We start from the raw sequence: 16872 nt of genomic DNA, 5'->3' as shown, positions 1-16872 counted from the left end.
TTACAAGGCTGACAATATGTAGATTGCAAATTCAAGTCTTGCAGGTGTTTTAGGGTATATATAGGTATTTCGTATCCGATGTGTGGTGATAGATTTAATAATGAAACAAAAACTCGCTGATACATTCACTGCTTGGTTCAGTGCATAATATTATATAGATATATAACGTGTGTAAATGTATTGTGTATGTAACGAAAGTCTTGCTTTCAGAGTTTCAGTCAATAAACTATTTTACTTACAGTACATGCATGTATAATACAACATATTGAAACACTATTACAATCAGTATACTTAAATATTGAATGACATTCCGCACTTATGTATAAAAGAAATCTGGTAACGAACGGGGTGGTCAACATTAATTTTTCGTCGATATCTTTGAGTACGATGGATTTATTCACTGACAGTATATGCATAAATTTGTACAGATAACACATACTTATCGGCCATGTAAAAGCGTTGTCCTGATATTTGTTCATAGACACGCAGTAGTGCCAAACTTGTCCCGATCATCGGAAGTGTGTTGGGATATTGGATAAAAAATTCCAAAGTGTACAGTGGATAAATTTGCTTCCATGTAGTCCTGTATTTAAACTTTCTTTCGTCATCATATGCTTTCCTGCGAAATATATCCATAAACTGAGATATTATGCAAAAACGCACCACGACCATCTATATTGCCGCTTCGGCACACCCCGCATGTTGGGGTATACTCGGTGACAGATCCTTGTGAACTAGTGTTGGGGATAGCTCGACGATTGGAATCAATGTGTTATAATTTGAGACTTATGAGATAAAAAAAAAAATGCCCAATTCAAACTTGCGAGTTACTAACGAATTAGGAGTTAAGCTCCTAATTATCGTCTATAAAGCTTAGTTAAATCTACTGTTTGTGAGGCATATTTCAGCTAGAAAACTAACTCTTAAATTAAGGACGTGTCACATTTCCATTGTATAGATTCGTTTAATTGTCCATCCCAGCTAAGAGTTTTAAATAACTCTTAAATCATGGATGCATCACCTGTGCATGGGCAAGTTTTATGATTTAAAACAATTGCCCAAATGCCAACTTAGGAGTTAATTTCATAGACAACTTATGAGTTAATAGGCTCATAAATTTTAAGCTTTTAATTACCAAATGTTGTTCTGTCTTGGTACCTAATCAAACAGGACGGATAGAAAGGGTTTGATCCCAGATAAAATAACAGCAATATTGTTATCAACATATAAAAGTGGAGAGATTTCAAACGATGCACAGTTAAAAACAGTGTTTGCATATAACCATTCAATAGAATTTATGGTATACGAAAAGCGGTCCCCCCACCCCCCAATAATTATTCCTTGTCATTCCAAATTGTAAATTCGCAACAGCAAATGAGTACACTGCAATTTGATGACGACAAATAAATAATTTTTAGGTTTGATAACAGTTTGTAAAATGTGAGAGTATTGTTTTAAAACTTTCCGTGTTATATACGTGAATGTACAGATTTTCTGCGCGATTTCAGCACACGTATTGCAAACAGTAGAAGTTGGATCTATTCTAATTAGTTGACTATTCAATACCAGTTTGTTTAAACTGGCATCAAAATCATACTTTCAAATTAGAATTTATAACCCTGTTTTGGTTTCAGTTACCCTTTTGGATATATACTTTATACACTACAATTTGAAATGGATACACCATCTCTGTTACAACATTTTAACATGTATTTACTATGTTACATGTACGAGGAGTGTCCAATATCATATATTATCATACGTGCTCCCGTTTAATTGATCGAAACAATTTTAAAACACTTCTTTTTCAATAGTTTACTTGAATATGTTTACTAAAAGTAATTTACAGTGTACATATGTACTACCATGAGGCTATATATATATTAATCATTTAATGTTGACACATCACTCTCGCATCTACACAAAAGAAAGGCGACGCATTAAAATTAAATACAATTGCCCTAAAATGAAATTGATAGCTATTTTTTCACAGGTATAATTTATCTGTTGTGAATTTCCACCCCAAGGATTTAACACCGTCGGGGGATTAAAATACAACGTCTCAGCTCGCGTCGCGCGACAGCTGTTACTTAGGCAACTGGCAGGTGATAATTTGGCGTTTTTTCTGAAGGAGGCGTTTATCAACAGGCTGAAACAACAAAGGGGTAGAAATATTCTGTCCCATTCGGCGTCTTGCAATCCACTAGTCTGGGTCGAGTACTATCATGACCAGAATCAGACGTTCGAACCGTTTTTATAATGAAAGAACCGTGAATCTTGTGGATGCAGAAAGAAGATTTCGAAGATCATGCGAGCAAATTGTGTTGCTGAACCAGGCTTTGACAGCGCTGCAGAAGAGGTACGACGACGCCAAGAAGAAAAACCTTAGAGCTTTTCGCTACCATCTGAGACTCCGTTTGGCGGTGATTGAGGGAATGAGGAACGTGTATTACGATTATGCTCACGAAAAAGCCAAGCAGATTGCTGAATTACGACGCGAGTTATTTGGGGAAATTGTGGAGATTGTGTCCGAGGATACCTGAGTGAGAGAACAAAGTCCTTTGTGTTCCCAGTGAAACACTTCATTTAAAATGGTCCTGGATAGTGGATTACCGTATATTACTTCATGCGATATGCAAAGTAAAGTTTCATCCTTTGCGGAACATGTGAGAAATGGTACATGGAAACTCTGAATTATATAGTACTTTTCAGGGAGTCGGTAGTGTACACTTAAGTGCTATTAACACAACTCCCAGATCCATAGAAATTGTCAAGGAAATGACCGAAATGACCAATATAGGGACCGAAGTGACCAATATAGGGACCGAAATTACCAATATAGGGACCGAAATGACCTCGGTATATGTTTGTTATCTAGTCACATACGATATGTTCTGATTTGAAGGAGTTCAGGAAACTATCTTGTTCTGGACGTGAAATATAAACATAGTGAGTAACAATATCAACTATATAAATATAGCGAGTAGCAATATCAACTATATAAATATAGCGAGTAGCAATATCAACTATATAAATATAGCGAGTAGCAATGTCAACTATATAAATATAGCGACTAGCAATATCAACTATATAAATATAGCGACTAGCAATATCAACTATATAAATATAGTGACTAGCAATATCAACTATATAAATATAGCGACTAGCAATATCAACTATATAAATATAGCGACTAGCAATATCAACTATATAAATATACCTGGTACATGTAGGAGTAGCAATATCAACTATCTTGCATTTCATTCCTAATATTTTTATACAAAGAGTTTCCTGGTCCTTGTAAATGGTGATGTATGAAGACGGGTTAGATATTTTTGTAATTATAACACTTTATTGTATAAACCAAAGAGATATATAAAACATAGGCTGGCAAATGATGACATGTATATCACTAAAGTTTGACAATGTGGAGTTGCAAGAAAAAAAATGAACAAGTGTAGAGAATATATATTTCATTAATGGTGAATTCAAATTCACCCATACAAATATAGTAAACTATTCTGAAAATGGCTATGGATGCAAGATCCTCGATATTGCTACAGATAATTATAGTTTCTCAATAGTAAGCTTCTAGTACAAGATCGTTTTCTGACCACATCTCCTTCAAATCAGAACCAAATCTTCATGAAATTTCATTTTTGACTAGATGATATAATAGACGAACAAATACTGAGGTAATTTCGGTCCTTTTCTTGGTAATTTTGATGAATGGTACAATGTAATTGTTTCCCTCATTCTTTGTATTGCAAACTCTGAATACAATGATCACATACACAGTGGCATTTTACCCACTAACTTTTTACATGCTCTCACAAAGTGTTGACCATATTATTCCAAATGTTAATGACATGAATTCTACAATGTGCAAGATATTTGTTATTTCTCTATATATGTACTAGGGAAACTCCCTGTACAGCATAAAGAAATGAATATGCCAAATTACAGATGTAGTAAAATTTTAATACACAAATTTGAAATAAAAATTGTTACACTATTTTTTCCCCACTAAGTCTTATAATTAAACCATGTTTTATTTTTACTCTGGAGGTTCAGGATTTTTCCTGGTTAGCTGTTCAAAGTATGCTCCCTGGGCTTTGACAAAATATTTTCTATCAATCTCTTTTCCAGATATCATATTTGCATGTGCATAAAGTTCATATCCTTTTGGCATAAGTCCTTGTTTTCGTACATCGTGAAAAACTGGTTCTCCATAAAGCGTGCCCACTTTCCAGTCTGGTTTATTCTGCATAAGCTCCTCCTCCAATTCACAGTTCTGTCGGAACAACTTTAAAGTTCTAGGGGAAAAAAAGGTGGTACATGTATTAAAGTAAATGTATTTCAGACTAACAACATACATGTATCTTTATTTGCTGTGATGTTTAAATTGACAATGTCAATCACTACATAATACAAGATTACATGGAGAAAAATACACACTACTAGAGTACAACATTTGCTAATTTCAGTGCACTGTGCAATTTTCATATTTTTTGCCCTTTGAAATGATTTTCACTCCATTGCAAAATATCGGTAATATTCGGATGGTGTTTTTTTTTTTGTCCAGACTCGTAAAATTCTCCTCATTTTAAATTGGCCCCCAAAAATATAATAAAACTTTCAGTGTTCAGTTTTGAATTTTCTCCTTCCAGATGAGGGCGAAACAGGCAAAAAAAATTACTTGGATGAAAATTTCTAGGTACACAGTATTCAAATTACTTACAGTCTGTCCTTCTCTGCTAACATCAATGGTTCCAATGCAACATTAGCCTCTGTATTCTCTAACTGAAGCATTCTGAAATACAAATCAAAATAGAGATCAATCATATTATATATTATTAAGATAATTATCCATCCCAATCCAAGACCTCGGTGAAAGTGCATTGACTACATTATATTTAGGAGAATAATCAGCTACACTGTAAAATTGTAAATAAGGTCCTCTGGTCTTCAACCACTAGATCTAAAATGAATGACACTTCTCCTATCATGCCATTTACATCAAAGATTGGGGGATATATTAATTATATTTGGATCTGTATGTCTGTTTGCCCGTCCACAACTCTAAGTTTGGTTATAAATATACAAGAGAGAGACTTCACACAGGTCATGATGACAGATAAAATTCATTGTAAAAAGTCAAGACTTGGTTTCATAATTATCATACGTGTTTCACAATAATGATAGAAAGTTGATATGTATTATTACTACAGTAACTTGATCCGAAGAGTCGGATCACGCTGAGTTGACATTATGTTTTGTGTACGCAGTTTTGTTTGTGACGCGGTCAATATTTTGCACACAAAAAAGTTGCATTGATGCATTGTGACGTCATCAGTTTCAGAGGATACTGATACGGAATCAGAAAACCACAGTGTGGTGATCAGGAAAATCGGATCACACTCTGTGAAATCCACAGTATCAAAAAACAAAACATTGATGGGAATATAATAAAATACATGTAATAGTGTTTTCATATACTTTATATGAAAACTAGTGGATGGGTATTGTTTAAACAAATAAAGTGCACCGCCACGGCACATGCTATGCCCGTCACATATTGTTAACAGTATAGATTGTACCCATTAAAACATTTTTTTTTATATCACCTTAATTAAATGTCACAGTGACCTTAAAGTAGGATGCGACACACCTTCTACCTAAGATGCATTAGTTGACCAATTTTGGTGATTCTAGGTCTAATAGTTTTCAAATTATGAGCCGGACAAGTTTTTGCCATATATGGCCATATCTTCTTAATGAAAAGTCACAGTGACCTGGTTTTAATGTGCGACACACCTTCTACCCAAGATGTATCTACAGACAAAGTTTGATGATTCTAGGCCTTGTAGTATTCAAGTTACGGGTCGGACACGAAAAAGCTAACAGACGGACGGACATCTTCTTAATGAAAAGTCACAGTGACCTGGTTTTAATGTGCGACACACCTTCTACCCAAGATGTATCTACAGACAAAGTTTGATGATTCTAGGCCTTGTAGTATTTAAGTTACAGGTCGGACACGAAAAAGCTAACAGACGGACGGACAGACGGATATCTTCTTAATGAAAAGTCACAGTGACCTGGTTTTAATGTGCGACACACCTTCTACCCAAGATGTATCTACAGACAAAGTTTGATGATTCTAGGCCTTGTAGTATTTAAGTTACCGGACGGACATGAACGCCATACCATAATACGTCCCGTCTTAAGACGGGCATATAAAAAACATGTCTCCCTGTCAAAGTTTGGGATTCTTATAATGGGGCAAATAGTAATGAGTGGAGGCATACATTATTACAGTCCCTGAAATGTTCTGCTTTCCCATGGTGGACGCACAGTGAACATACAGGGGAATGCACGGTGAGCAAACGCACGGTGAGCAAACGCACGGTGAGTGAACGGTGAATGCATGCAGAGTGAACAGTGAATGCAAAATGGCTATTCATTTGGTATATTTCGGATTATTTCCCTGGATTGTACTAATTTTATAATCAGGTAGGAAATATATATATAGATACATCTGTTTGTTCAAGTACTGGATGTATATTTCTCATGAAATGATCGTAAATTTCCCGTCAATGCACGCAGCAATCATACACAAACAAAAGATAATTTCTTATGCACTTTAGAGTCTTACATATACATGTGTATTTAAAATTCTTGACGTTTTCATAAATCATGAATATTGGTGCGTCATGTCAGTATACTACATGTATTACATTTTGACTTAAGATATATAGTATTTAATTTCTTAATACAAGAGTATAAACAATGTATGTGATATAAAGATAGTCTAGTAATTAGTGCCAAGAATTTACAGCTGTACATGCATGACGTAAAAATTTATGAGCGCAGTCATTCAGATTACATACAATTCGAAAACATCCTGAAAGGAGTAAAGATAAATGCATTAAACAAACAACACATGTAGTATAGGTATCTTGTGTTGACACCTGAATGCCTCTAAATACTATAAAAGGTTTATTACTACGCAGATTTTGCGTAATTCACTTTATTGCAAATAGATGTATAGTATATCGACTTCAGGAAATAATCCCAGAATTAATGTACGTACAAAATATTTAGTGTGACCATGAATTTACATTAATTTAGATTGTGCAATATTTGTGTATTTTTGATGCGGATAAAACTGTTTATTGTACTAAACTATACGTATATTATATGTGGGGCAGAAATGTACGAGAAAAATTACATCTTTATATTAGAGACAATCGATACAAAAGTTTCAAATTTAGGGAAAGGAGTAAATACATTTATTGACGTTTTTCATAAATATAGGCGTAAAATAATAGAAACACTTGTCCAATCAGTTCAACATTCTGGCACGAATGTGCATTAAAATGTAGCATCAGGTTAAGGAAAAAACTGACTTGTCTAAAATTCTTGTCAAGTGAGACAAAACAAGAGGCCCATGGGCCTATAATCGCTCATTTGATACATTGTAGAACAGACGAAAATTCTCACTAACCAAGATTCACCAATTAACAAGGTTTTAAAGACCTATCACATGATAGTGTATGAAGGGGATATCATACAGTACACTATTAGATTAGGCAATCAAAATTACAAAATGAAGTTACTTAACCTGGTACGTGCATATCTGGGTAGTACATATTTCTCTTCTACATGAATTTTTTCAAGGGACATAGAGACGGTTGGGGTGCTAAATACTGAATTTACTATGCATACAATTAGAATAATTTATAATCTGCACACTCCGAGGACTCGAGATGCTTCAACTAGTATCACTCTTCTGATACATTGTAGAACAGGCAAAATTTCTCACTTGGCAAGATTCATCAATTAACAAAGTTTGATGATGTTAAGTCAAATAGAACCTGAAAATTTAAATGTAACTGTCCAAAAGTAGGTCACGGTGACCTACTTTTGGTCGACATACTGAAGACTCAAGATGCATCAACTGACAAGTCAAATAGTATTCAAATATAGCCGTCAAATTCCAAAAGAAGACCACAGTGACCTACTTTTTGTCAACACACTCCAAAGACTCAAGATGCATCAACTGACAAAGTTTGATAATTGAAGTCAAATAGTATCTGAAATATTCAGATATAAACATCAAATTCCAAAAGTAGGTCACAGTGACCTACTTTTTCGTTGACACACTCTGAAGACTCAAGACCCATCAACTGACAAAGTTTGATGATTGTAAGTCAAATAGTATCTGAAATATTCAAATATAGCCGTCAAAATCCAAAAATAGGTCATGGTGATGACTTGCTATGAAAATCGATCCTTTTACTTTGGTGTTCTGAATGGCAGTGAACGGTAAACACACGATGAACGCACAGTGAGCGCAAAACTGTAAAGGGAGATCGCACGGTGAACGAACGGAAAAATGGTATAGTAGAACGTTTCAGGGACTGTATGAAGCAGGAAATATCAAGAACCAGTGTAAATGTCTTGTAAATGGCATCTATCTTTCATCAATATTGCACTACTAATTGTATTCCTAAGTAAGAAGACTTGATGTTTAAGGGTTAGCAATTTATTTAATTGAGAAATGAACACATTATCTAATCATTTGACTGCTTTTTATAAGACCTTGAAATGTGTCAAAAATTGCAATATAGTATATCTCAGCTTCTAACTTTCAAGTCTACATGTCAAAAGGTTCTAGAGTTATGGCTGGGTTGTGTTTTTGTTTCAGTTCACCTCAAATGAAACAAGAGTACCGCCAAAAGTACATAATACGCCCATAAAAAGCTAATACAGGGCGTTTTTCTTGCACCATGATTTGTAGAACTTGCCTTCAAGTAGTATCAGCATCATTAGGGTGTGACAAGCTTTCTTTGCATTGAAAAAACAAAACAAATCAAGAACTCTCTATGTAATATTTTTACTTGGCATAAGATGTATGTATATCAAGTTTAATGGTCCTTGCCCCAAGAAATCAGTTTGCATCCTGCTACTACGACCTTGACCTTAAGAAACAATAGGCATCCTCCACTTGACATAAAGTGTATGTGTACAAAGTTTGACGGTCCTAGCCACAACAGTTTGCTTTGTATACTGCCTACAAGGTTTTCCTACTAAGTGATACTGTGACCTTGACCTTGAAAAATAATAGGCATCTTCCTCTCATCATGGTGATCAAATATACTAAGTTGTAATATCATGGAGCTTACGGTTCGGTTTGTATCCTGCATGCCTACAAGGGTTTCCTACTAAGTGATACTACGACCTTGACCTTTGACCTTGAAAAACAATAGACATCTTCCTCTCATCATGGTGATCAAATGTGTCAATTTGTAAAATCCTGGAGCTTACCGTTCAGTCTGTATCCTGCCCACAAGGTCTGGACAGACAGACGGACGGACGACATACCATAATACGTCCCCGTCAAAGCGTATAAAATTGGGTCAAGGTAAAAAAGTTTGGTACAGTGCATCTTGTCGTAATGTCCTCTTTCAATGTTTGAAGATTGAAGTCCTAATGTCTTAAGTTTCTCATGTTACGGCCTGGACAAAATTTAGATTTTATGATAATATTAAGAAGAGTTGTACTGACAAAAAAAAAAAGAACTGACGGATGGGTCAAAAACATTATAACCTTCACAACTTTGTTGCGTGGGGTATAATTAAGAAGAACACTGACAAAAAAAATAAGTTTCCCCTTTGAAGGGGAGACGACATAATGAATGAACAAACCTTCAAAATTTGTAATTTAAACATTTTACAAGATTCTTGTATTTTTAAAGAAGATGACAGGTGTATTGTAAATGAAGCTTGTATAACTAGTGTACCCTCTGGTAAGAAATTGAACACCGACTTCTTATGTCTAGTTTAAACCCTGAGGAACACTTTAGGGCAGAGTTTGAATGTGATTACGTTAATTAAATGGTAACGAAGCCAATAACATGTAATCCAATCAAGATTTAATTGAACCTCAAAATTAAGCTTTGATTCAAAGTCAAACTGAATATAAGATTAGATTACTTACTTGTTATATCTTTTTGTCTCACATATCAACCACCAGTTATATCCCGTGACTCCAAGAAAACCAGCAAGAATGTATTTTCCTGAAAATAAATCATGAACTGTAAAATAATGTCCTAACCGATGAGATGCATAAATGACTTGTCAAGTGGTTACACTGTTAACCAAAAGGTTAGTGTTTTGAACTCCAAAAGTTGTACCGATTCTATTTATTTGCACTAGTCACAGGTAAATTTAATGTATAAATTTCATGAACACAAAAACCAACAGTCAACTGACTTAACATAGGTTTTTTTTCCAACAAGAAAGAACCTAATGTTCTAATATTGAAGCAAAATTGTGATAGCTGGAAATAAAAGTTGAAAATAACTGTTTTACTAATTGAAATATTCTGCTAATGGCATGATTGGTGCTTCATGAAAAGGTTTCAAGAATTGTTTTCCTCTTAACACAATACTAGGATTCTGATTTAGTATTGTTCTTAATCAAATGAACCAACATCAGATTTGAGTCATTTGGTTGGTGTATTTTCATTTTCTGTAACAAGACAGTGTGATGTACAATATAACATACTGCCTGAATATTGAGATGAGACGCGATGTCAGTTTGACCTAGACAGAATCTTAGCTACCCATTATCATGATTATATTTCTTAAAAGTAGAATTCAAATTACAATATATCATAATCAGCACATAAATGAAAATGTGATGTTAAATGTCATCAAAATGTATGAGGTGAACAATTCACATCTTCGCAAGCCAAGGGTTTTCGGCCCATACCAAAGCGGACCGAAAACCCTTGGCTTGCGAAGATGCCAATTCATGGTTGTATTTGTTTGGGTATGTCAATCAATACCTACCTCATTGCTTCTCACCTTGACTGAAAAGCTTTGACCATGTGATTTTTAGGATGGGGCTTAAAATCTTGGTCTTTAATAGCAGCCAAGGTGGTGACATTTTAATATTTTGGACTTAGATGTCAAATAGCTTTCATTTTTATGAATTCTCTTGCAAAATACATTGCAACATTTTAGAGTAATAGGGACACACACGCAAGATCCTAAATGTTAACATACGAACTTAAATGAACAGAATTCCCAAATTCCACAATATTCTGTCCAAGGAAATAAAAGGCATTTAAAGACCATGAATGTTTTGTGCAGATGTAGAATAAAAACTTACTGTACAAGTATGTTAGAAGTATGAGAAGTTGATATCTTGAGGTATGCCATATATGACAAGAAGTTGGTGCAAACACTGCAGTTACCATTCAGAAAATTCTCGACTGTAACTTTATTACAAAGATCGAACGGGCTACTGTAGAGCTAACTATAAACTGGACTATTGGAGAGAAACGGTAGACAACTGTGCACTGAACTATCTACAAACAAGAGTACTGCAAACGGTACATAATACGCCCGTGAAATGCTTACACAGGGTGTTTTTCTTGTGCTATAATTTGTATAACTTTGCTTCAGGTAGTATCAGCCATCATGAGACTGTGACAAACTTTCATATGAACAAAGGGTCTTAGCTTAAAAATCAAGATTTCCTCAAAATGGACCAAGTTCAACAACCTGTAATTTTTTCAAAAATGGAAGAAAATCAAAATCCTTCCCCAGATGCACATCTTCAGTACCTATACAAACACTCCACAAAATAAGAAGGTCCTCACTTGAAAACTGTGGGAGGAGTTGGGCAGACAAATTATGTACCCTCCATAGAATATTAATTTCCAAACAGACTAAGTTCAACAACCTGTAATTTTCTAAAAAATTGTAGAAAATTAAAATCCATCCCACATGCACATCTTCAATACCCATACAAACACTCCACAAAATAAGAAGGTCCTCATTTGAAAACTGTGGGAGGAGTAGGGCGGACAAATCATGTACCCTCCATATAATAATTATTTCCAAATAAAGAGGCAAAACTCCTGGAAAAAAGGTCGAAATGGATCAAAATTGCAGTATGATCTAGAGTGACCCACAAAGAAGCTACACAGCAAGTTTCAGCATGATATGTGAAAGGGAAATGAAATTATAAAAAGAAAACCCCGAACGGACGGACAGACATCGCTGTACCATAATATGTCCCGTCTAAAGACGGTCGTATAAAAACTCTAGATAACTGCACACTGGGCTATTGAGGAAAACTGTAGACAACTAGCAACAGTACTCTGGACTAGTCACTTCAGGGAAACTGAATTGTAGAAAACTGCACACACTAGACAATTCAGGGAAACTGAAGCTTAGAAAACTGCACACACTAGACTATTCAGGGAAACTAAAGCATAGAAAACTACACACACTAGACTATTCAGGGAAACTAAAGCATAGAAAACTACACACACTAGACTATTCAGGGAAACTGAAGCATAGAAAACTACACACACTAGCCTATTCAGGGAAACTGAAGTGTAGACAACTACACACACTAGACTATTCTGGGAAACTGAAGTGTAGACAACTACACACACTAGACTATTCTGGGAAACTGAAGCATAGAAAACTACACACACTAGACTATTCAGGGAAACTGAAGTGTAGACAACTACACACACTAGATTATTCAGGGAAACTGAAGCATAGACAACTGCACACACTAGATTATTCAGGGAAACTGAAGCGTAGAAAACTGCACACACTAGATTATTCAGGGAAACTGAAGCGTAGAAAACTGCACACACTAGATTATTCAGGGAAACTGAAGCATAGAAAACTGCACTCACTAGATTATTCAGGGAAACTGAAGCGTAGACAACTGCACACACTAAATTATTCAGGGAAACTGAAGCGTAGAAAACTACACATACTTGACTATTCAGAGAAACTGAAGCGTAGACAACTGCACACACTAGACTATTCAGGGAAACTGAATTGAAGACAACTGCACACATTAGACTATTCAGGGGAAATTGAAGTGTAGACAACTGCACACACTGGACTATTCAGGGGGAAATATATTGATTTTAAGAATACCAACACAGTGATTCATTTTGAAAATGGTTATCATGAGTCCAGCGGACTCCCCTTGCTAACAATAACGAGTCCCATGCTAGAATCAATGAGTCCAAATTTCATTCTTTCAAACAAACAGCCTGACAATCACAGGTATAAACAAACCAAGTTAAGGAAGAAGCTTACTGTTGTCACCCTCTTCTAGGGAATTTATATTTTGCTTTTTATTACAAGCCATCAGATAATTCATTTGCAAAAAATTCTTATTCGTAGTTCATCTTGCAAAATGATTTTCAGATGAAAAATTCCTCAAGACCAAGTTCATGCAACAGATAAATCAAGGATTTGAATTTGGAGAGTGGTACAATGTAAATTTTCTGAAACTATCCAATCCACACACAAATAAGTTTATTATCTGTCAAGTTGAATGATGGGAGTTTTTATTCCTAGCTACTTTGTTTATGCCATTTAGTTTTTCTATGTTCTGTGGGAATGCTGCAATAAATAATATTTTCTCCAATTTCTTCATTTTTCTCAATTAGCGAAGAATAAAGTGTAAGCCATATTTGGTGACATTTTTTTTCACCTTTCGAATTTTCTCAACCTCTACTTCTTTTTCAGGACCGACATTTGATTTCGGGGACTCCGCGTTTGGGGTTTTTTTTTAACTCGTAGTAACTGGCAATATAATCATTCACATCACTTTGCAAAAATGTTGTTAACTTTCTCTGATTAGGACGTTTCATGAAGTAAAAAAAATCGATGGAATCGGATTATATGCGAGGAAATTCTAGTTCCCAGTTTTGTTTACCCGCCGTAATGCCATATATATAATTTGGTTTCATTGGTTAATGCAATGTGAGTTGACCAATGAAATTTCATAAATCTTAATTCGGAATATCTCTGGTGTTTAATACGTTCTGGAGCTTTAGATTTTGTACGAATTACCGGAGGGAAAATGAAAAATGTTCATATAATTTCAAGTTTTCATGTGTCCGTTGGGATGCATAGTTATTGAAATCATGCGTCCTGAGCAAATTCAATGCGTAATTTATGCAGGACGCACGCCAAAATGAATCACTGCCTACATAAAACATTGTTGTAAGCACCAAATTTAAGGGCCAAATGAATGATTCAATAATACTGAAGCCACACATTATTTTGAATAATTGATTAGGGTACATCTGTTTTTATAAGTGAAGTTTCTAAAGTTTAATTGCCAAGAAAATGGTGTTTACAAAGACTCAGTTGATCTCTTGGTATTAAAACCACAATGATTATTCTTAAAGTTCCCATCATTAGGTAATATTTGAACTACTTTCAATGTTATTCTAAACATTATTTATTGCCTAATATAAATTCTTCTTAATCAAGACACTATATCTGAAAAGGTATTTCAATGTAGGTGATAAACTTATTTCTAAATATATGCGTCACAAATGTGCTGATGTACAAATATGCAAATAATACTTTACAACACAGTATGAATAACACCTTTAATTTTATTACATAATGATATATAGTTAAAAATTTATCCTGAAAAAACTTATAAAAATCACCATAATGAAAATACACACACAGCCTAGTGCAGATCAAAATCATAAAGATCATAATGTTCTTGAACCAGCTTATTATAGATTTGGGCTAGTGCTTTGTAATGAGCTTGTGCCCTTGGGGCTAGTTACTTTAAATAATAAATCAAAATTTCTCAATGATTGGGCTTGTAAACATGGTAAAGATGTAATTAAAGTCCAGGTTTTCATTGCATGCAAAATAATTTCTTGATTTTACTTTGTAATGTTATACTATGAAGTAATACAATGTAGAAAAATTCAGTTTCTAAGAACAAGTTGTCTTAAGTGGAGTATATATATACAATCATCAAAAGGATAATTCCTTCACTTCACACAAAGGTATGAGCCACAGGAGGACTTCCGAATGAGTAATACCTAAGAACCGGGTGTCCGGGTAGTTCTCACCGCTACGACCCGGGTTTGATCCCCATGATCGGCAGTGGTTGTATGTGAGTGGGTATGGTGGCCGCCCACTCGGACATGTGGGTTTCCTCCCACTCAAAGGCCCCCCCCTAGCGCAACAGGGTTTGAAACTAACTGGAAGCCTGTGGTAGCCATGTGGGTTAATTAACCTTGCAATTCTAGGGGCCCACACCAAAATTTAGTCGCCCACAAATTAGAATACCTTTTATTTGAAAAGCCATAGTGTATTTTCATGTTTTGTTATACTGTTTAATATATACCACGTGCAACCGGTAACAAAGAAACGGGACTCTGTGGCATTTGATGGCATTACGGTAAGGAACATCACGGTGAGTACTGTGGGACGGAGGGACAGCAGAGGTTCTTGGAATCATGGAAGACCAACCGAACAAGACACAACTACACCACATGCCCCATGCATGTGACGGGCATGTTTCCTAGCCTTTTTCCCGAAGAAGAGGTATCAGGTATCAACTTACAATACAAATGAGTCATACCCATGCACTTCCGTGTTTTCTAGCCATGGTTGGTTGGTCTTTCGTGTTTCCAGGAGCTTCCGTTGTCTTTATGTCTTGTCATCATCACCGTGATATTCTTTTCTGTCGGTATTTTTTTTGTTTCTTGGGTTCACAGACCCCATTTATAAATTGCCACATTGTCGGTAATTTAGAATTACTTAGACGCTTTGCAGAGAAGTGCTTCTAAAAGTTAATTATGAAGCGCTTTGCAGATCAAGAACTTTTTCTAAAGAAAAAAAAATATGAAATGATTGGACAAAATTGAAAAACAAATATTTATTTTGTATATTTCCTAATCGCCATGTGGGCAACTTGGACAGTAATTTTAATTCGCCCACTCAGAAATTTAGTCGCAATGGCGAATGTTAATTTGAAACCCTGTGCAAACATCCGTGCAAGTTGGAAAATAGCTAAGATATAGCTAATGTTATTTGTTGATTATGTATATCCGACTTTAAAAATAACAAAAAATTATTATAATGCACATCTCCTGCTGCAAGTTTCATTCGACTGTAACACTACATTTCCACAAATGAAATAAATGAAGATGCTGACTATTTTCTAAGTTTAAGTAATACACATGGAAAAGAATAGCAAGATTACGACATTTTTTTAAAAACCCACTATTGATGCTAGTTTAAATAAACAAGATATTAGTATAATAGTTATCATGAAAATGTTTCATTATTATTTCAGTAAAAGTTCTCAATGGATCAGTAAAAATTGAAGTTGATAGCCTAGGTGACCGGTGATTAAATATTTCTAGCCCTGTTTTACAGAATTGCAATCCGGAAAACTGCAAACTGTTCTGATTTCTTGCCACATCTAAAAAGTCCTGAGATTCAACAAGTTCTGAATTTTTTAAAAAGCAAAGTTTAAGTGTGAAAAACTCTAAAATAAAGCATATTCTATCTTTCTTATGATAGGCTTGTATGCCATGCAACCCCCTACCCTCGCACAGGTATCCTATATATGTTTACAGTATTTGAAGCCTACCTGGTATTCGTTTGAATAATTTTCTACTGTAATCTATTGGTCCATATCCCCCTTTCGGGGGCATATCTTGCTTTGGTCGCGCAGCCCCTTCCATGATTCAAGTAGACCAATCTTGAATCAAGGTCAACAGAACCAATAACCGGAACTATTGGTAAAAACTAATTGCTAAATATTTCACGCAAACCAGTGAGTTACGAATAGATTTTTTATTTTTTTTTAAAAATATCACTCATTGTAAATAATCATAGTGCAAAATTTTGTTTTTCAATCGGGTTTGTTTTATATAAATTCATCTCTGACCATATAAAAAGCATCTACAGAACAACAGGAAAAATTTATCCGGAATTTTAAATTCATACGAATAACTTTTAGCATTGCCTCATACAATGTACTTCCTATT

General features: G+C 35.0%; 1 protein-coding gene across 1 annotated transcript; it reads right to left on the bottom strand.

The window, feature by feature from the left end:
• Positions 1-3960: 3960 nt before the first annotated feature.
• On the bottom strand, positions 3961-16643 carry LOC125650459 (NADH dehydrogenase [ubiquinone] 1 alpha subcomplex subunit 13-like). Its single transcript, XM_048878797.2, has 4 exons — positions 16473-16643; positions 10006-10084; positions 4742-4813; positions 3961-4316 (listed from the first exon to the last, which is right to left on the bottom strand). Exons 1-4 carry the CDS (start codon positions 16564-16566, stop codon positions 4058-4060), a joined length of 504 nt encoding a protein of 167 aa, XP_048734754.1. The 5' UTR covers positions 16567-16643; the 3' UTR covers positions 3961-4057.
• Positions 16644-16872: the final 229 nt, after the last annotated feature.

Source organism: Ostrea edulis, chromosome 5, assembly GCF_947568905.1.
Source record: "Ostrea edulis chromosome 5, xbOstEdul1.1, whole genome shotgun sequence".
In the NCBI taxonomy this organism is placed as follows: Eukaryota; Metazoa; Mollusca; class Bivalvia; order Ostreida; family Ostreidae; genus Ostrea; species Ostrea edulis.
The sequence above is the reverse complement of the archived record's forward strand: the minus strand, read 5'-3'. Positions and strand labels throughout refer to the sequence as shown.

Excerpts from the sequence above, each read along its gene's own strand:
- LOC125650459 (XM_048878797.2), bottom strand. The coding sequence starts at position 16,566 with ATGGAAGGGGCTGCGCGACCAAAGCAAGATATGCCCCCGAAAGGGGGA. Across the intron at positions 10,085-16,472 it reads ATTATTCAAACGAATACCAG|GAAAATACATTCTTGCTGGT; the intron begins GTAGGCTTCAAA and ends ATTTATTTTCAG. Across the intron at positions 4,814-10,005 it reads GAGACAAAAAGATATAACAA|AATGCTTCAGTTAGAGAATA; the intron begins GTAAGTAATCTA and ends TTTGTATTTCAG.